Raw genomic sequence first — 27,803 nt, forward strand, 5'->3', positions numbered from 1 at the left:
AGGCTACAAAGTTTCAATTGTAGAAGGAAAATAAATTCCAGATACCAGGGCCTCTGCTTGGGTTGCCAGGGGGCGTGGCCAGCCTGCAAACCACCACAGGCCCCTCGCTCAGGCCGCCCCATGCCCCAAGGGTACCCCACCCTGATCAGGGACACCCTTCAGGGCAAACCAGCTGGCCCCCACCCCTGTACCAGGCCTCTGTCCTATCTAATAAAAGACTACTATGCAGATTGATCATCACTGCAACACACAATATAGCTGCCCCCATGTGGTCAAAGATCCTGCCCCCATGTGGACACAGAATTGCCACCACAGCAGCAGGAGAGGGCAGTTAGGAGGCACCTGGCCTGCAAGGGAGGGCAGTTGAGAGGGACCAAGCCTGCAAGAGAGGGCAGTTGGAGGTGATCAACCCTGCAGGAGAGGGCAGTTAGGGGTGACCAGGCCGGCAGAGGAGGGAAGTTGGGGGCAAACAGGCTGGCAGCAGAGTGGTTATGGGGTGATCAGGCTGGCAGGCAGAAGCGGTTAGGGGCAATCAGGAAGGCAAGCAGGCAAGCAGTTGGGAGCCAGCAGTCCTGGATTGTGAGAGGGATGTCCGACTCCCAGTTTAGGCCCGATCCCAGTGGGATCGGGCCTAAACGGGCAGTCGGACATCCCTTGAGGGGTCCCAGATTGGAGAGGATACAGGCTGGGCTGAAGGACAATCCCCCTCCGTGCACGAATTTCGTGCACCGGGCCTCTAGTTTTTAATAATTCTTTATTGTTGAAAGTATTACATATGTCCCCCCTTCCCCCCCATTGGCCCCCCTCTCCCAGCCTCAGGCTTCAGCTCCCTATAGCCTGTGTCCATAGGTTCTGCATTTATGCATACAAGGTCTTTGATTGATTACCTCCCACCCACCCACCCACCCTTCCCTGCCTTCCCTCTGAGCTTCTGCACTCTGTTCCATGCTTCCATGTTTATTTTTTTCATCAGTTTTTTTTATTACTTAGATTCCACATATGAGTGCAATCATGTGATACTTGTCTTTCTCTATTTTCACTCAGCATGATACTCTCCAGGCCCCTCTATGCTGTCCCAAAGAGTAAGAGATTCTTCTTTTTTACTGCTGCATAGTATTCCATGGTACAAATGTACCACAGCTTTTTTATCCACTCATCTACTGATGGGCACTTGGGCTGTTTCCCTATCTTAGCTTTTGTAAATTGTGCTGCTATGAACATAGGGGTACATACATTCTTTCTGATCGGTGCTTCGTGTTTCTTAGGATATATTCCTAAAAATGGGAACACTGGGTCAAATGGCAGTTCCATATTGAATTTTTTAAAGAAACTCCATACTGTTTTCTATAATGGTTGCACAAATCTGCATTCCCCCAGTAGTGTGCTAGGATTCCCTTTTCTCCACATTCTCGCCAGCACTTGTCATTTGAAAAACTGCACATTAGATAAATTAAGTCCAAAAGAAATTAAATTAGAAATTCGGAAGTATTTCAAAGTGGACTACAATTTAAACTACATATCAAAAGCTCTAGAATGTAGCTGAAGACTTAGGTGTTTCTATTAAAAGAGAAAAATATTGATCTATGTGCCCTATTCAAAATATTAGGGAATAATGGCAGAATAATATATTGAAGTTAATAAAAAGAGAACTTATAAAGTAAAGTGCATACACATATGTGCTGGAAAGCAATAGAGAAGGCAAAAACAACTTTTAAAAACAATACAATAGACAAATAGGCAAGATTAATCAAGGGAAGAATATTGGGAGTGCAAAAAGGAACAGAGCTTCAAAAACTACAAAATTTAAAATAGGTTAATTTGAATATATTTATAAAAATAAAGGACTATTCCTAGTTTTACTAAAGCTTCAAATGAATGAGAAACTGTTTTTTTCCAATCTGTTCCACACACTAGAAAGAAAGAATGGTCCCTAATTTCTGTTATCTAACTTGTGTTACCTTGATAATGAAATGAGATAAGGTACATATATTTTTTTATTGTTTAAAGTATTACAAATAGTAGTACATATGTCTCCTTTTTTCCCCCATTGACCTTCCCCTGGCCTCCCCTAGACAAGGTACATATTTCAAAAGGAAAATTTGAGCCCTCCTTACTTAAAATCATATAAGCAAAAATCCTAAATAATTTGCAAACGAAATCCAAGAATACTGGGAAAGGTTCATATATCAGAGCTAAAAATGTTCATTCCAGGAACACAAACGCAAAAGAAAAAAAATCCATCATGAGAAAAAATCAGACAAATCCCAATTAAAGAACATTCTACAAAAATATCTAATCAGAACTCCTCAAAACTGTCAGTGTCATAAAAAACAATGAAATTCTGAAAAAAGGTCATAGCCAAGAAGAAGCTAAGGAAACATGATGATTAAATGTACTAGTACTGTGATATCCTGGATGGAATCCTGGGACAGAATGAAGACATTAGGTAAAAATTAAAGCAGTCTGAATAAAGTGTGGACTTTGTAATAATGTTTTAATATTGGTTCATTAATTGTAACAACATACCATACTTAGGTAAGATGTTCAGCAATAAGGAAATTTAACATGGAGTAGATATATGGGAACTCTATACTATTTTGGTAATTTTTTGTAAATCAAACTGTTCTAAAAATTAAGTATTTTTTAAGAATTACTTCAGGAAAAAGTTGTAAGAAAAGGTTCATCTTATTTATTTTTACTTTAGAAATTTTCATCTTAATTATTTTACTCTCAATATATAAACTTTCAAGCATTGGTAATTTTCATGAAAGAAAAAAGGCTCTACTCAGATTGTATTTCCAGAGTTAACACACATTTTTCTCCATAGATAGCAGTGAATGCCTTGCAGATGACTGTAGCATAATCGCTGGAGGGAACCTCACTGGTTGGCACCCAGACTCTGCTGCTGTGTTATGGCGAAGAGTCTTGGGAATCCTCGGAGATGTGAATAATATCCAGTCACCCAAGATCCATGCCAAAGTTTTTGGCTATCTCTATGAACTGTGGTACAAACTAGCAAAGGTACTCTTGCTATATTACCTTTTTACTCTAATATGGAAAAACTAACTTAGTTTCATTAAAACTGTGTTGCAGTTTACCACTGAATACATCCTGGGATAATAATTAGGTGTTGACACAAAGTATATTTGAATATCAAAGAATAAATAGTAATACCTATAGTTTGGTCATTTTATAAATATGGAAGAGTCATTTCATTTAATGCATAAATCTTATATTACTATAGGATATTAAAGAGTAAGGTATTATTTAGTAGTTTTAATTATTTTCTTTATGAAAGTGATACTGGTTTTATTGTATAAAACTTGAAAAATGGCCCAGCTAGCGTGGCTCAGTGGTTGAGTGCCGACCTGTGAACCAGGAGGGCATGGTTTGATTCCGTCAGGGCACATGCCTGGGTTGCGGGCTCAATCCCCAGTGTGGGGCATGCAGGATGCAGCTGGTTGATTTTTCTCTCTCATCAGTGATGTTTCTATCTCTCTCTCCCTCTCCCTTCCTCTCTGTAAAAAAATCAATAAAATATATATTTTTAAAAATTTGAAAAATGTAGAAAATCAAAGTAGAAAATTGACATCACTCCCCCACAGAGATAACCAATATTAATATATGGTCTTATAGGGGTAAAAAATTCTATAAAAGTGAAATATTAGAGTACATACAATTTTCATTGCTTTTTAAAATTTTTATTCATTGATTTTAGAGAGAAAAAAACATCAATTTGTTGTTCCACTTATTTATGCATTCATTGGTTGATACTTGTATGTGTCCTGACTGGGGATTGAACCCACAACCTTGGCATATCAGGACAATGCACTAACCAGCTGAACTACTGGGGCCTTTTCATTCTGGTTTTTATTTCTGTTTATTACATGCACTTTTCCAATGTTATATATATATTTTTTAAATGTGATTCATGTTTATACAGTATAACTTGTTCAACCATTCTTATCATGTGGAGTTCAGGACCTCTCCATTATATTCAAGGAAAAGCAATGCCCTAGTTTTTATTAAATCTAAAACCACATACAGTTAAGTTAGATATAAAATTCAAAATTGACAATAGATCTCACAATAAAAGAAAAATTTGTAACTATTGTAGGTTCTTACTCATAGAAATTTTATTGGAAGCAGCTAGTTGACCATGGAACACAATATTGGAATATTGTTGGGGTAAACTGTATTGCCTTCCCTAATCTCCTTTTTGTGAATTAGATACGGGATAATCTGGCCATAAGCCTGGATAACCAAACTTCTCCATCTCCTCCGGTCTTGATCCCACCACTCAGAATGTTTGCATCATGGCTATTTAAGGCAAGTGGATATGTTTTTATTCCTTTATTGTAATTTCCTCTTCCTTTCTGAAATTGAGTTTTTAAAATCTAATTTCCCAAGACTGCATTTTTCGAAGACAGTGTATCCTACATCTCCACAATCAACTCTTATGGAAAACTGAAAAGTAAAGGAAATGTTGAAATGTCCAGCTGCATCTGTTGATTAAACTTTCAAACATCATCTTCTTGGCAGGCGACGACATTGCCAAATGAATATAAGGAAGGCAAACTGCAAGCCTACAAACTGATCTGTGCCATGATGACCAGACGCCAGGACGTTCTGCCAAACTCAGACTTCCTGGTGCACTTTTACCTTGTGATGCACCTGGGATTAACCAGCGAGGATCAGGTATTCTGTGACCCCTTTACATTGGTAGTACATAGGATTCTTCACAGGTTAAATTTGGGTTTATGAAAATACATCAGAAATGTTAAAGTTCTCAGTAGTTTCGACTCTTTTACATACAACAACACACTGGCCTTTCAAAAATGTAAATCAGATTTTTATCACATTCCTTTTTCTTCTCCCCCTGGCTTTGCATTGAACCAACCGAATTTGAATTTTATTCTATGGCTTGTACACTTCTATATGATCTAACCTTTGCCTATGTTGTCAACCTCAAAAATACTATTTCAACTACTTTTATGTTGGGATTCTACATTAGATACTGTTTGAAGAAAATTATTCTGATCATTTAAAAATGTTTGAAAACTCACCCATAAATTATGGGCCCTGACATTTCCTGATTAGGAGTTATTTTAATTTCTACCACAAAGAAATGTGATTGGTGGGTAAGTTGAAAGGCCAAGGAGCCATCAGCAATAGCCCCTCTGTGTAGACCCTGGGTGTGCAGGATGGGATGTGGCCAGCCTCTGGCCTTCCTACCTTGAGAAGTCCCCTGCCAGTGGGCAGAGGGCGGGGAGGAACACTCCGACTCCTGATTTTCTTTGTAAATATCAAGCAGTCAAGTGATGTGATTGGTTTGTATTTCACAGAGATTATTCTGGACTCTGTTTGGAGGATGGATTTTAAAATGTGACAGTGGTAGGATAGAGTTGGAGGTTGGGCCTGGAGATGAGATTAATTAGGAAGTAGTTAAATGAATATAGATTTTTTTAAAAAATGTTGAGAACTAAGATGGTAGCATTGAAGATGGAAAGAAGGAGTAGAAAAGATTCAAGAAATTTTAAGGCATTTAAGTTTATCTTGGTCTTCTTTGCCAATTTGAGGTATGGGGAGTGTTCCAGAATTTACCCTTTAAATTGTAGATACTTATTAATGAACTTGAATCATTCATGAACTATAAGTAGCCATCCTTTCTGTATTTCTTCTATTCTTGAATGTGTGAGGCAGATACACAGACTTTTTGGTGCCCCTAGGATACATGTAAGAGGTCATTCTTCTAATTGACCAGCTTTTCTTTGTTGCTTCAGAATGTACTTGAACCTTCCCAACTAAATTCTTGAAATATATTCCCTGATAAACAATTTGAGCTTTAATCATTGAGCTTTTATCTGAAGTAATTAAACCGTACTGACCTACTGGGTTGTTTTTGTCATAGTTGCTCCAGTTTCAGCATTATGTATAGGACATTTAGATATCAGGCTGGACCTAAACCCATAGTCTCATTTATTTCCCAAATAAAAGTAGAAATGGATGTGAAAGTAGAACTGTTTGTACTCTGTGCTCAGATATTTTGCAGCCATCATTGCAGGTGGAAGCATCTTTTGCTGAATGATGCAACTCAGGGCATGTGGAAGATTAAGGGGTTTAAATAGGGAAGAGAATTAACTCTCACAGATAATGAGATCCCTCAGTGACGGAAATAAGAGAGGAAGATGTAGTTAGCATGTGGTACTTGAAAGCAGTATTATGCTAAGATTTTGCAGAAAAAAATTTACCTGGAAATAATAATCAATTGTGGAATCTTCTCTTTTAATAAAAGCAAATTTGAAGTTGGCAGTAAAGAATATTTCTAGAATAAGTTTTCTAGAAAGTCATATATTAGGTGTGACTTTGGAATCATCTTCCTATTTTAAAGTGTGTTAGAGTGAAAATGAAACAACAAAATGAGATGAAATAAGTATAACATTTGAGAACCCAAAACAGTATTTCAAAAAATTGAATTTTACAGTGTAGAAAAAGGAGTTTTCAAATTTTATACTTAAAATCATTTTCACATATTAATGTATGTCGTGTTTTTTGTTAATTTGATCTTTTGTAAATCATTGTAAAATAATGTAAATCTTAATGATGGACAATCGCTAACAGTATTTCCAACGTCTAGACTTCTGAGATGGAAACGGGGATATCATAAATCTCTTTTTTATAATCTGCCTATTGTTTGGGGCATTAAAAGCTTCAATTTTTATGTGTTTAGTAGAATTGACTGTTTTACTTTAACCTTTACAGTTATTGGTATTTGTTTTAGAAGCCCTGTCCGCCAAACAGAATTACTCTAAATAAACTTTGTTCCTTTGCCAGAAGGAAATTGAGCAGAAGACCTTCTAATGAAAGAAACTTTTCTCATTTAAGTAAGAAATATCTCTGGTAATTAGTTTAACTTTTGGGCCACATGTCTAAATAGATCATGGTGGTTGTTCCAGAACTTATATGTACTTCTGGAAACACATGTAATATTAATTATAAAAAGAAATAATAGCTTTTACTGTAAATAGTGCAGTTAAACTCAATTTTTTTAATTGGCAAACTGTGCACCTGTGACGAGTACCGTCTGAGGGCGTATTTCTGTCTTGTGAGAGTTCTTAAAGAGCCACACTTCCATGTAGTCTGGCACTAAAGGCTTTCTTCCTGCAGAGAGAACCTTCTAATTTTTTCTTATTTTGTAATAAGATAAGTAATAGCAAATAATTTTGTAAATTTTAACATTTATTCGTCTCACAAATAAAATCCAAGGTGAATTTGTTCCTTTCGCCTCTGGGTGGCACACTTGTCTGTGCGACTTGCAGCTGTGTGGCTCAAGAACCACCACTGGGCTCTAAATCTGCCTTAGACCCAGGGCCCTGTGAGCATTCTGGTGTGGCATGGTCATTTTACAAATGCTTTCCTAAATCTGAGAGTATCAAGATTATGCCATGAGGGACTAATAAAGGGTTGAATTTGAAATATGCTCTAAGATGTTAAAAAATATTTTTTTCAGATACAAGGGTAACTTACATAAATTCATTGAGGACTGTTTAAAATTTATTTATTTATTTATTCATTTACTTACTTACTTATTTATTTACGTATTTATTGTTAACCCTCACCCGAGGATATTTTTCCATTGATTTTTAGGGAGCGTAGAAGAGAGAGGGAAAGAGAGAGAAACATTGATGTGAGAAAAACACATGGATTGGTTGCCTCCTGCACAAGCCCCGACCAGGGCCCAGACTGGGAGGACCCTGCAACCAAAGTATGTGCCCTTGACTGGAATCGAACCCTGGACTCTTTGATCCACAGGCTGACACTCTATCCACTAAGCCAAACCCGTTAGGGTTAGGACCTTTTTTAATCAAAAACAAACAAACAAAAACTTTGTGAAATAGATGTCGCGCAGATTGTGTTCTGTGATATAATCATGTAAAGTCATGGTTTAATCTAATAACATCAATTTTTAACTGGTGTGCCATGGCACAAGAATTTTTAAAAACATGCAAACCTGACTATTTAGTCAGGGACACTGACCACTTTTTCCTTACTTAGCTTGTCAAATAAAAAAAGAATAAGAGCTAACACAACAATAGCCATCTGGTGTGAATGAATCAAAACTATATCTATTTTTTTGTCAGCGTGGTAAAAAATACATACTTTTTGGTGTGCTGCAGAATTTTAGTAATTAGTTTATGTGTGCCATGAGATGAAAAAGGTTGAAAATTGCTGATCTAATATGACAGCAAGTTAGTTATGTAAGTATAGTTACCTCTATATTTAAAAAAATAGTAATTCTTACATGGAATGGCTAGACTTTAAAGTGTTACATTCCAAACCAACTGTTTTTAATATTGGTTGGACCAGTTTTAGCTGTTCTAATAACTTAATAATTTAATAGCTTAAACAATGACCTTATCAAATAGCATTGCCCACAGTGTAAATTTATGGCTTATTATTAAGATTGAGAAAAATACTTCCAAATAACTTTATTTTTTCCTTGACACTGAATTTTTTTAAAAATTGATTGTTACTGGTTTAGAAAAATTATTAGGATCATAAGGACTCTCAAAATAACTATAAATCATGAATGAAATTTTGGGTGGCTTGTGGGACTGCCCACCCTGCTCATGAAGGGGTCTTGCAGGTGGCTTCCCTCTGCTCAGCTGCTGTGTCGGGGGGCGGGTGGGAAGTGGAGGGCAGAGGGCCATTGTGTCCCCGGCACCCACAGTGCCAGGCTCTGCTGGGGACTGCAGGATGTTGTCCCATTGATTCTTCTCTGCAGTTCAGTTAGGTAAATATCATGACCCATTGTTTAAATAAGGTTCAAAAAATATTGAGAACTTTTGCCCAATGCCACTTTTTTTTTTTTTTAAGACCGTTATAATCCACAGGCAGGCCTGGCTTATTCCACAGGGTATATCTTTTTCATTGATTCACAGCTAGCAAGTGGGTCATACAAATAGTCCTTGGTCCTGTTCCTCTGTCCCCTCTTGTTTTACCTGGGCCCTGGCCTTGTCTCACCCCGTCTCAGGATCCTCCTTTGAAATGCCATCCCACACCCAACCTGCAAATACCTTTTCATAGCTGCCTTCCTAGTTCATCGCCATCTTTCAGTTTCTCTTCTAAAGCTGTTCCTGGTTCTTCTTAAGTTTCCCTAATGCTGAAGCAGATTTTTCACCTCGGTCTTCTTAAAAATATGTGGACATGAAAGGAGCTATGATTTAGGTTTATTAAGAACAGTTCCTATTAATTTCATCATTATTTAAAACATATGGAAAGATCAATATGTGTGAAATGGGAAAGGACAGTTGAGGAAAGGAATTTTATTTTCATGTTTCTAAGAACATATATCAAAGACTGGAAAGTTTTCTTTGCTTAAAATAAGTAAGCTATTTTTTAACAATGACTTACAGATTTAATGTCTTAATGTAATTTGTCTGTTCTACATCAAAGTTAAATTCTCTTTTAAATGAAAAGCTTATATTAATGCAGAATTAGTGTTGCAAATTTGCATGTAGAAATTTTGGGAAATGCATGTCTTTGTCATTGTTATCTATAGTGTCCTATTATCCTATATAATAAATGGGTAATATGCAAATCGACCCTAATGACGGAATGACTGGGAACTACCGGTTGCTATGACGCACACTGACCACCAGGGGGCAGATGCTCAACGCAGGAGCTGCCCCCGGTGGTCATTGCGCTTCCACGGGGGAGCTCCACTCAGCCACAAGCTGGGCTGACAGCTGCAAGCACAGCGGTGGTGGTGGGAACCTCTCCCACCTCCTTGGCAGCAAGCCTCTCCTGCCTCCTCGGCAACGCTAAGGATGTCCAACTGTGGGCCTAAGCTGTCAGTTGGACATCCCCCGAGGGCTCCCAGGCTGCCAGAGAGATGTCTTGACTGCCAGCTTAGGCCCAATCCCCTGGGGAGCGGGCCTAAGCCGGCAGGTGGAAATCCCCAAAGGGGTCCTGGACTGCAAGAGGGCACTGGCCAGGCTGAGGAACCCCCCACCCCCAGAGTGCACAAATTTTTGTGCACCAGGCCTCTAGTTGTATTTTATAAAACACCAGAAAAGCATGAGGCTCTCTTAGCTGAAGGAATATGTAATGTTCTGCCCCTAGGTAACAATCCAATTACCAATTGTTATCATCTATAATAATAAAAGCGTAATATGCAAATTGATTGAACAACTAAACAGAACGACCATCCAGACGACCTTCTGGATGACCACGCTATGACACCCACTGGCGCCAGGCCAGCCAAGGCAGGTGTGATGCGATTGGTTGGGGGCCCAGCCATTGCCCCATGATCGCCCTGCAGAGGGAGGCCCAGGCCATCAGCTGGCGGGGCAATCGATCAATTGGGGGCTCTACAATCATCTCAAAGAGGGAGGCCCAGGCCACTGACCGGCGGGTGGGCGGGGCCTCCCTCTGCGGGGCATGATTGGTCGCAGAGCCCCAGCCAGGTGTGCAGGGCCTACCTCTTTGGGGAGATCAATGGCAGAGCCCCATGATCAATCATCCCAAAGAGGGAGGCCCAGGCTACCCAGCTGGTGGCGCTGTGGCAGGTAGCCTGGGCCTCCCTCTGCAGGGGCGATCCATCGTGGAGCCCCAGCCAGGTGGGCAGGGACCTACCTCTTTGGGGTGATCAATTGCGGGGCTCCCAGGCTGTGAGAGGGCACAGGCCAGGCTGAGGGGAACCCCCCCTCCAGTGCACGAATTTCGTGCACCGGGCCTCTAGTCTATATATATAAAAACCTAAGCAACTGAATGTCCGGTCAACCGATCACTATGATGCACATTGACCACCAAGGGACAGATGCTCAATGCACAGAATTGGGCTCCCTCCTGTCTGGATTGGGCCTGAGGGGATCAGGCCAAAACCGGCTATCCGGACCCCATCAGTGGAGGAATCTGTGCACTGGGCCTCTAGTAATTGTATAAAGTTATGAGACAGTATAACATAGTGTGAAATAGTGTAACAGTTCAGAGCATGGACTTCAAGACAGCCTGTCTAAGCTCCAGTCTTGGCTATAATCTTATTTAAGTCATTTGACCTCGATGTCCTTTGCTTGGTACCTTACCTGTAAAATTAGGTAATTATAGTGCCTACCCAGAAGGTTGTTTGAAGACTTTGAGGAGGTAAAACCTGTAACACACTCAATTTGGAGCCTTGACACAATAGCCCACAGTAAGTGTGCACCCTTGTGATGATGCTGAAGAGGGTGAGGAGAAGAACAGCAACAACTTGAAAAACCAAGTTATCTTATTTTTCTGATATCTTAAATGTTGACTTTTTCTTTCTTCCCTCATGTAAGGTCTTACTTTTGAACACAATGAAGCATTGTGGAATTTCAGAACATGTGGAGAAATAACCTCTCCCCCACTGTGGGCCAGACATAGTAATGCTATGTTTCTTTAACCCTCATGTGGTTCAGAAACTTTTCCTTGTGTGTCCCTGCCCATTGGCTCCTTTTCTACCTGTGCCTCACTCACCAAGTGTGCCTCACGAATGATGGGAGCCGGAAAGCTGCACTCTTTGTACCCCCGCTCCTTGCAGCTGGGTTGACATCGACCCAGATTCCGTCTGGCAGAGCAACTGCGTGGCACTGGAAAGCAGACATGGGGAGTGGTGGGCGGCAGCTGTTGTGGAGGTTCTGCTCAGGCACCTGCATTGCTGGCAACAACTGGAACTGCTGTGGTGTGCCTGGGTGTTTCTGCTCGCCATCTTGTTCCTGACTGTGGAGGGTTCACGGTTGGCTCCCTGGCACCTGTAGAAATTCAATAAGCCATCTTATGCTCTGATATGAATCCCTGTCCTCTTCATCTCAACAGAGTGGGTTCTGTTGTCTGTAAGTAAGAACCTGGCTTAGGAAGCGACTACTTTGCCAGATACCGTGCTAGGCATTGGCAGAACATGATCAACAGCGGTTCATCTTTCAGCTGTTAAATGCACTTATAGCGTTTATTTTCTTTTCCCCTAAATTTGGGTTATTTTCTTTGTAGCCAAGAATACTTAACTCTTCTTAGTAACATTTTGCTTTCATTGAACTTTATATTTTAATGAACTTTTTGCTATACCAGTGTTAAAACGTAACTTTAAACATCATATATAGAGTAATATTCTATCATGAAAGTCAAAATAGTTAGTGATTTTCTTAATGGATGTTACAACCTCCTCTCATGAGGTATATGATGGAATAATATAATAATAAACTCTCATTTTTAAAAAGATCTCAAGGGGCCCCTCAGTGAGCGTAAGACTCAGCAGTGCGCTATGAAAGCAAGGTGCAGGGGTGATACTTGTAAATTGGCCATCCCTGACTCTCTTAATAACCCCAGACAGCCTGGATCATGCAGCAATATGTAATAATTGCATCACCTTTTCTTAGACAAAGAATTGTTCTTTGCTGAAAATGTACTTTTAACTAAAACTACATATGTGAGATACACATACATTTATACATATTTTTAAGGCTAAACATAAATGAGTATTCCATTTTAGAGAATGAAGAATTAAGATGGCAGAGTAGAGACCTTGTTTATCTCATATCCAAGGAAATAATTCTAAAAATCTCGAAAGTATTTATTCTGTACATCAAGTTTTTAACCAATATTTGAATTCATTTTAATTAAATGCCAGCAGGACAGAGTGCATATTTATAAATTTAAAGGTCCAAATGATGCTTAGAGGATGAAATATTAACGTTGATGTGTATCAGTAGAGGAACTTTAGAAAGCTAACATAAATGCTTCATTTAAAAACAATTTAAAAAAAAACTATAGGATTGTACAGTGAGTAAAATAGGACTAATTCTGGGCCTTATTTCTAAGGGTTTTAAGAATGGGGAAATATTTCTAAGACTGCAGAATAGAAATTAGCTTCAAAATATATTCAACATTTGACTTTCACAGATGACGAGCCTCATATTGGATGCTGAAAGGCCTGGGTGCTAGATTCAGCTTTGTCACCCACTGGCCCTGCGGACTTGCCTGACCACCAGTGGTCAAGTGAATGAGCTGGACCTGAGGAATTCTAGGGGCCCCCTCCTATTGAGCACTCTTGGATCCTCTGATTTATTTTTACGCATTTTATTATGAGGGTCACATTGTTCTTTATTAAATGTAGCAAAAGATTCAATAAGCTTTTCACGTGGAATATTTTCCTCATCCTGATAAAGACCTAATCAGGTTCTAAAGGTCTGTACAGTGGTATGATGCCCACAAATGTGTATATCCATCAAGGGTGCAGAGGGCCAAGTGAGTGATACACAAGTCATAGCAATTGCACTGTGTGGAATGCCTCTCTGGTTAAGGTGGTTTGAAAGCAGCTCACAGAGGAGGTGGGATTTGAGCTTTCACTGTGTCCCACAGGTTTTGGATTGTTGTGTTTTCATTGTCATTTGTTTCTATGATGTTTTTAATTTCTTCACTGATCTCTGTGGTAACCCAATCACTATTTAATAGCCTACTATTCAGCCTCTAAATGTTTGAATTTTTTTTATTGATTTTATTGTAGTTGATTTCATTGAACTTTATATTTTAATGAACTTTCAAGGATGAATTTCAAGGATGAATAGGATTTAGATGGTAGGACAAGAAGCAGGGTGGAATTTTACATGTCGAAGGTACAAACCTTCTCAGGTCGTGTTCAAGAAACAGTGACCATAGTGATTTTGATTTAGTGCCAGATGTGTGCATGGAAATAACATGCAGTCGTGAATCCAGGCAGCACTGTACAGAGCCTGGGTTCAGAGTCCTTTTCATCCAGCGGATAGTGGGAAGCTGTGGAAGGTTTTTGAGCACAACAGTCAACGTGACAAATAAAAGCATTTCATGAGGCTGAAACTGCGCTCATGACATGGGAAGGATTATAATCAGGAGAGAATGATGACAAGCACAGAAGGGGAATTACTGTAGTAGCCCAGGGGCAAGGTACTGAGGGCCTAACAAGAACTGAGATATAGATGGGGTTTGTGTGTGTGTGTGTAAGTTTATTTATCCACTAGAGGCCCGATGCACGAAATTCGTGCAAGAGTAGGCCTTCCTTCCATCCCCTGGCTGCCGGCACCGGCTTCCCTCTGGCACCCTGGACCCTGGCTTCCCCGACCTGCCGCAGCCTGCCGGTTGGTGGCCTGGGCTTCCCTCTTTGGGGCAATCGTGGAGCTCCCCAATTCATCGCCCTGCCGGCTGGTGGCCTGGGCCTCCCTTTGCGAGGCGATCATGGGGCTGTGACCAGGTCCCCGACCAATCGCATCACACCCACCCTGGCTGGCTCCAGTGGGTGTCACAGGTGGTCCTGGATGGTCGTCTGGATGGTGGTTCCGCTGTTCGGCCATTCGATCGATTTGCATATTATGCTTTTATTATATAGGATATGTATATGTGTATGTATATGTATGCATATGTGTTTTGTGTGTGTATGAAATACTTGGGACAGGTATAATATAATGCTTAATGGTAAGTGCCCTGAGAAGGTAGAGCCTCCTGGCAATATTCCCAGTATCTCTCAAAGCACAAATTGAGTCAGGAAGACAGGAAGATGAATTGAGAAAAGGGAGGAGCAAGGTAGGATGTGGCCCCTCTCTTCACCGTGGACATGGGAGCACAAGGCAGGCTAGGTGGTGTGTGGAGGATACCCCAGGGGTTGTCCCCACAGAGAATTCTTGCCTGTTGGGAAGTGGAAGTGTGTGGGAAAGATTCCCAGGTCTGTTTCTCTCCACTGAGGAGAACATATTTTCTATCCTGTTGGAATTCAAAATTGATGTGCAATTACAGCTATTAGTTTAATTTTTATAGCTATTAAACTAGAACTTCTAAAGGTCTCTGTTATTTTATATTTTTCTTAGCCAGTTTTGTTATTGTTGGTTTTTGAAAGTAATTTGACATTTAAAAACACTTTTCTAAAAATACAGTTTGTATTTGAATTTACTTTATTTACGTTAATGAGATTTTATTGCGTATAAAGCTTTACTGGAGCAATAAACAAAACTTTACATTTGACTTAGGTTTGCTGGAAGAATAATATCTACTGGGATAGGTAGCATATATCAACCTTCTGGGATATATTAAGTTAATGATAATTCTTATGTGCTTGCAGTATGAATTCAGAGTGATGAAATGTAGAATCTGTCACATAGTGTTATGCCATCAAGTAATATACAGTGGTTTCTATAAGGTTTCATACAAGCCATAGATTAGACAAAGTTTTATCGAAAATAATTTATTATAACTTTGTTCAGCCATAATGGCTATGACACTTTAGATACTGCCTCAAAATAATATACTGGCAAGTTTTTTCTTTTCTTTTACAACTCTAAAGCCAATAATTATTTTCACTAAGCTACAGATTTAGCCCATTACACCTAAGTAAGGAAAGTAGAAATATGTCAAAGGTAACAGATGGTTGAGGTTTCAGTTATGAGGTTTAGCACATGGGCCGCGAACTTGTTTCCCAGCTTTAAAAGGGTAAGATGATAGCCCTTAAAACCACATGGCCTCATGGGGAAGAATGGGTGACCAAAGTAGCTGAACTCAACCATTCTGGTTGAGACTCTGGCTCCAGCTACCAACCTCAATGCAGGCATTAACCTGTGGTGATGAGCTAGCCAGTGTTCATTATCCCAGAACAGCGATTCCCGGGACACAGGGCTTTTGCCACCTCCCCCACTCCAGGAACCAATGTCGAGAGACATTTTGGCTGTCACAAATTGGGGAGCGAGGTAGTTGGCATCTAGTGGGTAGAGGCCAGGGATGTTGTTAAAGTTCCTGTGCTATATAGGTCCAAGGAAAGAACGTAGGATCCCAAGTGTCAATAGTGCTCAGGTTGAGAGACCCTGTTCTAAAAGAGGACGTGAGGAGAAGAGGCAGGCAACAGACATTAAATGACAATCTCAGTAATAAAAAAAGTATAAAAGACTAGCTCTTCAATTTAACCATGGAAATTAAAGCATGCACGAATATAACCAGGGAGATTAAAATAAGACAGGAAAGTGTTCAGGTTGAACTATAAGGCAATTACCAATATTGAACTGTTTTTCAAAAAAAGGGGGAATGCGGTTTTATATGGTTCAAACTTTAAAAATTCTGCATGTATATTTTAAAAACCAATTTAAGAAGTAAAACTGGAGTGATCTGATTAGTTCAATGTCAATATGAAAACATCTGAGATTGGTTTTGTCTGGAAGCTCCATCTCAGTAAGTAGTATAGTGGCACTGCAAGCTGAATGGAGGCAGGGAGGGGCTCAGGGTAGTTCTACTGCCCCCGTGCATGCTGCTTGAGTAGCTGAGAGAAGGAAGAATGGCCAGAGAACAGGTTGCATGGTGAAGAGTTGGCACATGAGCACAGGTCATTGCTTTCTTCTAATGTCTGGAGCCATGTCGGGGTGTGTGTGTGGAGGGGGGTGAAGGTGGGGGGACACGGACCAGGCTGTCTTACTTCCAGAGCGGGGACTATGTAAAACTCCAGCTCCCCACCAGAGACACGGTCTAACCCGTGTCCTACTCAGGAATGGAGGGTGATGGATGTGAGCCTCTCAAAGTCTAACACATCTGTCCAAGGCTATTTGTCCTGGCTGTCGCACAGGTAGCCTGGGCAAGAGGGTCATCTTTGGACTCTCGCCCTGGCCTCGCACTTCAGTTGCTGCAACCTTGAGTCAGTGACCACATAGCCTTTTCTGGCTTGACTTCAGAGGACTCAGACATTATCTTCAACGAAGGTATATTATTAGCCAATAAGCACATGAAAAGATTTTACATAATAACTCACCAAGGAAATGCAAATCAAAGCCACAGTGAGATACCACTTTTCACCCACTAGGATGGCTATTATATTTTCTTTTAAAAATGACGAAAAATAACAAATGATGAGGAAGGGGAGAAATTGGAACCCCTCATACATTGCTGGTAAGAATATTAAATGGTGCAGCTGCTGTAGAAAGTTTGGCAGTTCCTCACCATATTAACCAGCTATTTTACTCCTAGGTATATATTCAAAAGAATTGACAGGTATTCAAACAAAAACCTGTTCACAGATTTTCGTAGTAACACTATTCACAGTCACCAAATAGTGGAGACAACCTAAATGTCCGCCAATTGATAAAAGGGTAAACAAAATGTGGTCTGTCTATGCAATGAAATATTATTTGGTCATAAAAAGGAATAAAGTATCGCCACATGCTGTAACACCTTGAAAGCATGCCAAGCAAAATAAGAGATTTAAAAAAAATACAACAAAAACAGCCAACTACATATGACCCATATTCTGAAGTGTCCTTGATAGTCATATCCATAGAGACAAAGTAGATTAGGTTGCCTGGTGGAGAGGGAATGGAAAATGACTGCTAATGGGTAGAGGATTTCAATTTGAGGTAATGAAATATTCTCAAATTAAATAGTGATAGTACATACCTCTCTGAATATACTAAAAACTACTGAGTTGTATACTTTAAGGGGTGAATTTTATTATATGAAAATTATATCTCAATGAAGTGCTTACAAACTAGAAAAAGAGCAGTTAAGATAACCTGGTATAAAATAAAAGTACAGTTTTTGTAAAATCCATTAATCAATCTTCTACTTTTCCTGGAAAAGTGTTTATCACTATAAAAGTTAGCAGAGTCTTTCTTCACAGATATGGGATTAAGTGTAGAGCAATCATCAAAAGTATTCAAGGTTCTCCGTTAGGGCTTAGGGTCGAAGAGACTTTCTTTTCCATCTGCCTGGTTGTCCCATCTCTCCTGAAAAGTCCTGATGCTATACAAATGGTCAGAGCAACTCCTGTGGCCTTCAGAAGTCTATTTTATGCATGTCACTCCCTCTCTCCTTTGCATGCTACTGTCAAGGAGACATAGCATTTTTTTGTGGTGAGAAGCACGAGGCAATTTTGTTTCTACAGCCACAGAACCAATTACTCTACCTTGTCCTATTTCTCATGGACTTGATAACATAGTTATACCGAGAGAAGTCGCATTCGTGCGACATTTATAAAAACATCTGCTTTCTCTTCAAGCAGATTACACAAAGATAATGTCAAGGACATAGCACAATTTCTTGGCTTGGATCTTGAGAATAATTTTTAGCTTTGTCCTGCAGCATTTTTATTTCCATGGACTTTTCTATGAACACAATGCGTGGGACATCTGCTTTTTTTTAAAAGGCTATATTATAAAGGCTTTATTTTTATCAATGAAAAATGCTACCTGGACCAAAGTACAGCATGAAGAGGCCAGGTAGCCTCCTGTGGTATGTAGAGGATGCCTCTGATGGAGCAGACTCACCAGTAGAAGTGAGAGCACCAGGCTGTGGGACTTTGAGGGCTCTTCAGATCGGTTCTTCTGGTAACTAAAACCTTTTGGCCACTCAGCATTTCTGAGCTTTGCCAATAGGACGATAACTGAGATAGTAAAACCTTGATATGACAAACTAATTCAGGCGAGGGAATATCTACTAAAGCCCAAAGTCTGTCATATAAAAAGTAGGTTTTTCCGAATGCTTATCCTATATAATAAAGAGGTAATATGCAAATTGACCCTCATGCGCTCACAATATGGCTGCCTACGACCAGGCTGGCAGGGGAGTTAGGGAGGGACGACCAAACGACTGAACAGCAGGCTGCGTGGGGTGACCAGGCTGGCAGAGGGGGTCAGTTGGGGGTGACCAGGCCAGCAGTGGGGGTAGTTGGGGGTGACCAGGCCAGCAGTGGGGGTAGTTGGGGGCAACCAGGCCAACAGGGGGGGAAAGTTAGAGGCAACCAGGCTGGCAGAGGGGGGCAGTTGGGGGTGACCAGGCCGGCAGGGGGGGCAGTTAGGGCGACTAACTGCCAGGATCGGGCCTAAACCGGCAGTCGGACATCTTCCAAGGGGTCCCAGATTGGAGAGAGTTCAGGCTGGGTTGAATGAACCCCTCCTTCTGCACACTAATTTCGTGCACCAGGCCTCTAGTCCTATATAATAAAATCCTAATATGCAAATCGACCAAATGGTAGAACTACTGGTGGAGTGACTGGTCGCTATGATGCGTACTGACCACCAGGGGAAGATGCTCAACACAGGAGATGCCCCAGCCCACAGGCCTCAGGCCAGCCAAGGCAGGTGCCGGGGGCGGGGGGGGCCCAATCACCCCGCCAGTCACCCCACAGATCGGCCCTGATCGCCAGCCAGGCCTAGGGACCCTAACCACCTATGAATTTTGTGCATCAGGCCTCTAGTGTTAAAAAATTGACAAATCAGTTTGTTTACCTGTTTTTACTTGTATAGACATGTTTGTGTAATTAAAATCATGTAGGAAAAGTTTAATTGCACAGAAAAATTTTCTATATGTACTACTATAATTTTAAACTGCAGTCACCGGAAGTAAAGAAATGCACACGGCTGGGGCATGGCTTAGTACACGTGGGAACTTCAGCCTGCAGGCACAGGCGTTAAAATTGCTGCTGAAAGTCACACCACTCCACAACAGAACCAATTACCTCAAGCCATGCTGTGTGATCATGTGCTAATCACTCCCCAAACATTGTTCACTAGCAGTGACTCTTGGATTTAAATATGTAATTATAGTTGTAGATTTGTAATATTTATTCACGTCAGTGAAATTACTACAGGGTTTTTTCCAGTATATGGCCTATTTGCTAAAATTTGTTAAAAATGACAGTGAATCAATAACAAAAAGTAACCTGTTAATTTAATTATAAGCAAATATTGGTTAAAGGTATTTTAAAATTAGCAGGGTGTTAATTTTCACTTATGACATGCAGACCGGACATTTTGTCCATTAAATCTGAAGTCCATTAAATTAAGGTCTGCAAAATCGAGGGTTTACTATGTATTTAGAAAACTGCAAGATTGTGGCTATTTTTGAATTGTTAAAGGAAGCTTAAATTATTTGTAGGTTTAATGCTAAAAATATCCCTTTGCATTCAAATTTTGTGATAATTAGTAATTGCACTTGGATGTGGTATGAGTCATACTTTTTTAATTAATCAGATTAATAGGATAAGCAGATCTGAACATTACCCATTTTACCAAATAAGAGCTTCCTATAGAATTTTCTATGCTAAAGACAGGTATCTTCTCTGAAAAATAACGATGAAGTCATTTATTGTGTAGCATTTTGGTTTTCTTAAAGTAGAAAGTTAAAGGAAGAGTTCAGTGATTTTGCATACATAGGTTTCATTTCTTAACTGTTCTGCTTGGCCTCTGGAAGGTCCGAGTGACTTTAGGTGGAATAACCGGATCTGTTTGCTCCCGAGGATCAGGCGAGTTCGCCAAGGAGAGGCAGGGAGACAGATGGCTGGCTATTATGTTACAGCCATCATCTGCTGGGCCCTGAGCAAATATTAAGTGAATAATATATATGTAATTGGTGTGAAAGTACAGTTGCAATATTTCTAATTCTGTTTGAAGGATAGCGACTTCTTGAACATTTGTATTTTGTAGAATATATTGAAATGTCTTTGTTTACAGGGTTAATCCATTTTAAACTATTTTAAAGTGAACATTTTCCCCTCATTTTTGACACCACTGTGCAATATTTTGAATTGAAATGGCCTATAATGGCCCCTTTTTCCCCATAACAACACGAGCACTAAATTATAGCTGTGCAATTATGTAAACAATGGAAATGCTTCCAGAATGAATCCTTCCTTTTAAATTTTCATTTTGTGTAATTGTTGGAAGGTTTGGAACCATAATAAACAAAATTATTTTACACATTTGTCGTTCTAAAGGTCAATTATAAGAGAACTAAAGAAACTACACTATGCAAAATGAATAAACCAATTTCTGTTGCCATCACCATATGTTTTTTTCTTATCACTTACGGTTTTTCCAGTTACTGTGTACATAGCATTCAATTAAAGCGATTCATTTACCCGGCTGAATGTGGTTTGTGTTTATAGAACTGTGCTTTGGAGGAGAGGAAACAACACGCCTCTGTTTGAATTACCTGATTTTTTGTAAGATCGGTGATAAGAGACAGATGTTCTCACCAGTTACTTTCTCATAAACCTGAATGTTTTGATAAACTGCAAATTCACAATTACCATCTTACAATCTGGTTTTTACATTCAGTGTAGTATGTGTGTGGACTTTCAACCAAAAACAAGAGAAAAATACCAGTTTTGTGGTCTATTCACTATATTGCAACATTTTGAAGAATGAATTTTATTTCCCTTGAAGAGTTTCGTTTATGTTTTAAACTGGTCAATTTTCAAGAGTGAACAATTTCTGTTTTAAAGTACATTTTTCATTGAGCTTATTGCTTAGCTTATTGTTTTTAGTCTGTGTAGAGTGTGAAAAAGAAACTAATTTTTGCTACCAGATTAATTTGTTTGGGGTAAGTTCTCGAACTCCTTAAAAAAATGGAACCTAGGAAATCTAAAAAATCAGTTCCCTGTTTTTATTTCACCTATACACTCTGGCTAATTCTTGTAATGCTTTGCTAAGGATTTTATTTAAGGTATTAATTTCTAGAGTTTTTTAATTTCTGGGATAATGTAATTTAAGAGACTTATATGTGCCACCTTTGAAATGTTTTAAAATGTTCATTCTGAATATCAGCAAAACAATAGTTCACATAATTCTACAAAGTGACTTCTAGAAAGTGAAATCTTTCACAGTCCTTTCAATTTGTGACAAAAAAATTTTTTTCACTTGTCACTCTTTACTTCTGTATGGCCCTTTTCATTTTACACAGGCCTGTGTTCATATCTAGTGTACCATTAGACACAGCTCTCTAAAGGGAAATCATCCCATTTTATGGAAGAGAAACATGAAGCTCTAGACATGATCTGCCATGATCACATATTCTAGTGGTCCCAGTTCTAGCGGGACATTTCCCACTGGTGGTCACAATGAAGGTAGCACTAGAGCGTCAAATTGCATGGTGGGAACAGTGGCCGCTTTCCAGTCCTTGGGACTCGCCTTGGTAGTACGTCTGGAGTGAGCACAGAACTTCTATCCTTCTAGGATGCAAACCACCTTTTAACAAGGAGAGCCTCCGTCAGACAGCGACAGTTAGCAAAAATTCAGTAGTCTTGGTTTGCTGTTATTGTATTGATCTAAGGGTTATTTTCTGTTTATGAGACAACTTACTAGTTTTCCAGAATAATCTTATTTAAGTTCAAAAAAGTTTGTTACTTTGAAAAACAGATAAATAATATTCACTTCGGATGTGGACACGTCAATAGCATGAGGTTGTACATGAATAATTGACATTTGGGAAGCGGTGAAGCAAGGTTCAGAGTGTCAAGCTTTTTTTATATTTCCGAAGATCCCAGCTATAGCCATGAAGGTGAAAGAGGATTCTACTAGAAATGAGGGGAATATTTTGTGGATGTCCCTTTACTGGGAAAACAACTGCTACTCTCTTTTTAGTACCACACAGCTATGCCTAATTTTAAAATGTCTTCATGAAGAGGAAGTCTTTGGATTATTCCATTTCACTGTGGATAAGCAAACTGAGCAGGTAGATGGCCATAATTTGGCTGACTGGCCATATATTGCCCTCTTTAACCTGCACATTAACCTACTCCAGTGCCATCTTTAGCTGGCCAGGGCAGCACAGGCCCCTGCTTCTCATTGGGGCTCCGTCTTACGTGGGTGGCAGGGCAGGGTAGGCTAGCCATCTGTTATTTTGCACTCTCTTTCCAATCTTCTTGCCCATAGAAACAGGTTCCGTTGATGTGACTGGCCACGGTCCAGAGGTAGGGGGGCCGTGGCACTTTACCTCGGCTACACACATTTCTGCTGTCTTTAGCATCAATGCCAACGTAGTGATTTTTTGTGAATGCCCCACTTACAGGTCATTGTCTTTACACATATGAATCTCTTGAAGCAAAATGGATTTCATTTACAAATTTCAGCTTTAGCTTATTAAAGGATTTAGTTCATAATTACCATAAACTTATCCCAGAAAAGCATTTTATAATTCTGAATTCCAGTTGTGAAAATGGCTTATTTAAGTGTGGGCTAAAGATTTTAAAAATTTATAGTGTTCAAGGCTTAGTTCTTCATCTCAACAGATGGAATTAACACTATAAACATAACAAAGTTAACATCATGGTTGTTTGCATTATTAATCTTCAAATGCATGGCATTCTGCTACCTTGCTAGCCAGGTTTGCACGAATCCTTTCATTGCAGCATATGTCAACAGAAATGTGCTCCCATCTGCTGCTGGATAGCTTGATGCCTGATATTCCGAGACAAGGCCCAGCACAATGCGTACCTCTGTGAGTAATTACAGGTGTGTGGTGAGGAGCCCAGGGCATTAATCAGAGGCTTAATTATGAAAAAGGTGGATCTTTTGTTCCACTCTTGGAGCATGAGTTTACCACACACTTTCTAAACTGCAGCATCCATCTGCTCAGCCCCTTAGAATGTTTGCCTTGGCTGATACGGACGCTAAAGTGTATCAAAGGACGTGATTAAAGCAGGTTTAAACATTAACTTGCAAGAAGTGTGGTTCAGGTTTTTCTTTCCTTTCTTCCTTCCTTCCTTTTATCTGTCTGTCCATCTATTTATCTACCTGTTTATGTTTGGCATAAGAAAAAGCTTGCTGAAATTCTAAAACTTTAGTGCTTGCTGAACTCTTTATCATACATATATGAGCTCTAATAGAATAAGCATTGTACAGTCATTTTAAAGAAAGAATATAAAAACAGCACAATTTTTAGAAACTTAATGAGTCCACTGTGTAAGGAAAAATATTAGTCTTAAATGTAAACACAAAAATTCTCTTTTTACATAAGAAATTGTTAAGTGAGGTTATTTTTATTACAAAGGACGTTTTTATAATACAGCATGTTGCTACTACCTTGCTCTAATTTAATCAAATGAAATTTGGATTATTTTGAAGGGTTTTTGAAATAGTCACACTAAAATCTGAGAAAAGAACCCAGATTTTTTAAAAAAAATTTGCTTTTTGAGACTAACTGTAAGTTGTATAACTACAAGTAACATAACTATAGTACTTTAGCTTTTTTGATTAATGTGCATTGCCTAGAACTGCATAAAAAAAGTTTTTGGTTTTCTTACTAAGCTCCCTTGCATACACACACTCACACAGATGGTTTCGTAGATGTGGCCTGACCATGGGTGGCATGAATGCTGTCCAGTGGAGTCCTGGTCTGGTCTGCCATAGGCCAGCCAGCCACCCACCAGGGAGAGGCTGTGGCAGACACAGGAGCGCCAGGTGTCTGGGCGGTTGGTGGCCTGCATGCTGTGAAAAGGCTACTGCTGCTCGTTGCACTGTACTTCGCAATCACACTTACACTCAGAGCCACACCAACTTCCTGCCCTTGGAGTATGAGCGATCACAGCACTACCATGGCACATGAAATTGTTTAATGTGGAATCACCCGACAAATCAATAAAAATTTCCATCTCTTTGTCTGCTTTAAGATTTTTTTAATGTAACAATATGCTGAACTTTTGAAAATCGAAGGATATGGAAAGGGCTATATAAACAGAGGTCTTATTTGTGTATTTACCTCAATGCTCCTTTAGCTTGTCCAAGGAGCTCACCTATAGGTGGAAGACAAGAAGTGTCTAGTCCCAATGCCACAATTCAGATTTTGGACAAGTCGTCATACAGTTTAGTGTCTCGATTCTTTTACTTGTAAAATGGTACAACAGCTCTTAGACGAACTCACCTGCAAGTGTCCGTTTTACTGAGACATTTCTATGATCTGCGCCCTCTTAGGTTACCAGGCAGTGGTCATGTAGAGACTAACTGCCTCCTTTGGAATTTTGTTCTTGAAAGTGACATTTGCGTTTTCTCCCCTTCCCTTTTAGGATATCTTAAATACCATTATAAAGCACTGTCCACCCCGCTTTTTCTCCCTGGGTTTGCCTGGCTTCTCAATGCTGGTGGGGGACTTCATCACGGCTGCTGCCAGGGTCCTCGGGACAGACATGCTGGCGGTGAGTATGACAATGCTCAGCATCCACGTTCCCAGGAGGCTTCACAGTCGCTAACAAGGTTCAGATTTCTCCACTCTTAACAGGTGTTGACTCATTAGTGCAATGTGAAACTGGGCTCTCGGGTAGATGCCCTGGCAGCTGATGTGTGAAATTGTAGGATAAGATGACACACTGCTATTGGAAAGGCGTTTCATCAAAAGGCCAGAGTGTGAAAAATCACCCTCACTAATATTTTCAGCTCATTCACACAGTCAGAAGCAGGACTTGTCTCTTAGAATCTTACTAGCATTTGCTAGTAAATGGCACAGACATAGATGTCTATAATAAAGAGAGAATTTTAAGTGTCTGTTATCAGTAATGTTTGTTTTTCATTATTGTCTTGGTTATTAGAAGTCTAGTAGGAACTTTTCTTAAAATGTTAGAGATAAAGAGATGTCCATAATAAAGATAGGATTTTGAGTGTACATTATTATTTTCTTTGTTAATCCTCACACAAAGATACACTGAGTGGCCAGATTATTATAACCACCTGACATTTGTAGGCAAATTAGCCATACACTGCATTGTGTGGGATATGGAAGCCAAAGGCCTATTTGAACACCTTTGCTGTCTGCAGTTACCGAGATAAAACGTCTCCAATTCGCACAGGAACACAAGGATAGGACAGTCAAGCATTGGAAAAAAGTCATGTGGTCCGATGAATCACCTTTCCAGTTGCATCATGCAGATGGCAGAGTGAGAATTTGGCGGAAACAGCATGAAAGCATGCACCCCACATGCATGAGTACAACCCTTCAAGCTGGTGGGGGCAGTGTTATGGTTTGGGGCATGTTTTCCTGGCATGATTTGGGCCCTTTAATTCGTGTGGTAAAACATCTGAATAGCACAACATACCTAAGTATCATTGCTGATCAAGTTCATCTTATCATGTTGATGGCGTATCCCAAAGGAGATGGCTTCTTCCAACAAGACAATGCGCCATGCCACGGTGCTCGTATTGTGCAGGAGTGGTTTCAAGAACATGAGGGAGACTTTACCTTGCTTAGGTGGCCCCCACAATCACCAGATCTCAATCCAATTGAGCATTTGTGGGACGAAGTTAAAGAGCCATCAGGCAGCTGGTTCCACAACCATCAAATCTCACAGAACTGGACAGTGCTATTCATCAGGCATGGTGTCAGATTCCTCACATCACCTTTCAGCATCTCGTGGAGTCCATGCCAAGAAGAATCGCCGCAGTATTGAAGGCAAAAGGTGGCCCAACGAAGTACTGATGGGGTGGTCATAATAATCTGGCCACTCAGTGTATTTCTTCCATTGATTTTTAGAAAGAGTGGAAGGGAGGAAGGGAGAGGGAGAAAAAGAAAGAGAGAGAAACATCGATGTTATAGAGACACATCGATTGGCTGCCTCCTTCATGTGCCCCAATGGGGGATCCAACCTGCAACCCAGGTACATGCCCCTGACCAGGAATCGAACCCACAACCCTTCGGTGCATTGGCCGACGCTTCAACCACTGCGCAGCACCGGCCAGGGCGAGTGTACATTATTAGTAAAGTTTTTCTCATTATTGTATAAGTTGTTAGAAGTTTAGTATAAAATATTTTTAAATGTTAGAACACTAACATTTTAACTAGAAAATGAATATATATTTTCTTATTAATGTGGAGAATTCCTGTACTAAAAAAATTAGAAGAAAGTAGGCTGACTAAATGGGTATTCAAAGCTACAAAAAGTTTTATTTGTAATCTCCACATTTACCTCGCCTACTAGGGCAGTGTCTCAGTGCCTTTTGAGAGAAGAGTCTTAAACATGTAAATTTAAAGAGCTTCTCACATTTGTGCTCAGTATAACTTACTTTTTCAGATTCATTTTTTCCTCTTCAAATGGTGTAAATAAAATTAGCTTTACTGGTTTACCCCTGTCCACCCTTGCTTGCTCAAGCTCCCCCTGCCGCCGCTGTTCGCGTCTATCTCCCATTAGTCCACTGCTGCCTCCTCAGCCACCTGCCCTCGTCTCCGAGGCTGCAGTGGGAGCCGTTGCCTGAGTGCTTCTCATCTGAGACGTTCAAGGCACTTCGCAGAACTTCTGCCACACAGGCCTGGCAGCACATTAGAAAGAAATGCCTGCCATCCAGAAGAAATTTGTGATTGTTGGTGATGGAGCCTGTGGCTAGACTTGCTTCTCATCATTTTAACAAGGCCTAGTGAGTTCCCAGAGGTGTGTATATACCTACGGTGTTTGAGAACTATGTGGCCGATATTGAAGTGGATGGAAAGCAAATAGAGTTGGCTTTGTGGGACACAGCTGGGCAGGAAGATTATGATCGCTTGAGGCCCCTCTCCTTCCCGGACACCAGTGTTATACTGATGTGTTTCTCCACTGATAATCCTGATAGTTTAGAGAACATCCCACAAAAATGAACTCTGAAAGTCAAGCATTTCTGTCCCAACCTGCCCATCATCCTGGTTGGGAACAAGAAGGATCTTTGGAATGATGAGCACTCAGGGCAGGAGCTAGCCAGATGAAGCAGGAGCCGGTAAACCCAGAAGAAGGCAGAGATGTGGCACACAGCATTGGCGCTTTTAATTACATGGAGTGTTCAGCAAAGACTGAAGCTGAGTGAGGGACGTTTGTGAAATGGCCATGTGAGCTGCTCTGCAAACCAGAAGTGAGAAGAAAAAATCTGGGTGCCTTGTCTTGTGAAACCCTGCTGCAAGCACAACTCTCATGCGGTTCAACTGGAAGTGCTGTTTATTATCCTTAGTGTATGATTACTGGCCTTTTTTTTTTAATCTACTGGAGGCCCAATGAACGAATTTGTGCACCAGTGGGGTCCCTCGCCTGGCCTGCGGGATCGGGCTGAAACTGGCTCTCC

General features: G+C 40.3%; 1 protein-coding gene and 1 pseudogene across 1 annotated transcript in view; both read left to right on the forward strand.

Moving 5' to 3' along the window:
- The window catches only part of RALGAPA2 (Ral GTPase activating protein catalytic subunit alpha 2), a 288,867-nt gene that overhangs the window by 129,483 nt on the left and 131,581 nt on the right, over positions 1–27,803 (forward strand). Inside the window, exons 21-24 of the mRNA XM_028144951.2 lie at positions 2,828–3,021; positions 4,231–4,329; positions 4,543–4,698; positions 24,797–24,925. Coding sequence (XP_028000752.2) covers positions 2,828–3,021; positions 4,231–4,329; positions 4,543–4,698; positions 24,797–24,925 — 578 coding nt within the window. The remainder of the gene's footprint in view (positions 1–2,827; positions 3,022–4,230; positions 4,330–4,542; positions 4,699–24,796; positions 24,926–27,803) is intronic.
- LOC103285789 (transforming protein RhoA-like) lies at positions 24,906–27,631 on the forward strand (annotated as a pseudogene).

The sequence above is a fragment of the Eptesicus fuscus genome, chromosome 12, assembly GCF_027574615.1.
Source record: "Eptesicus fuscus isolate TK198812 chromosome 12, DD_ASM_mEF_20220401, whole genome shotgun sequence".
NCBI classification, from domain to species: domain Eukaryota; kingdom Metazoa; phylum Chordata; class Mammalia; order Chiroptera; family Vespertilionidae; genus Eptesicus; species Eptesicus fuscus.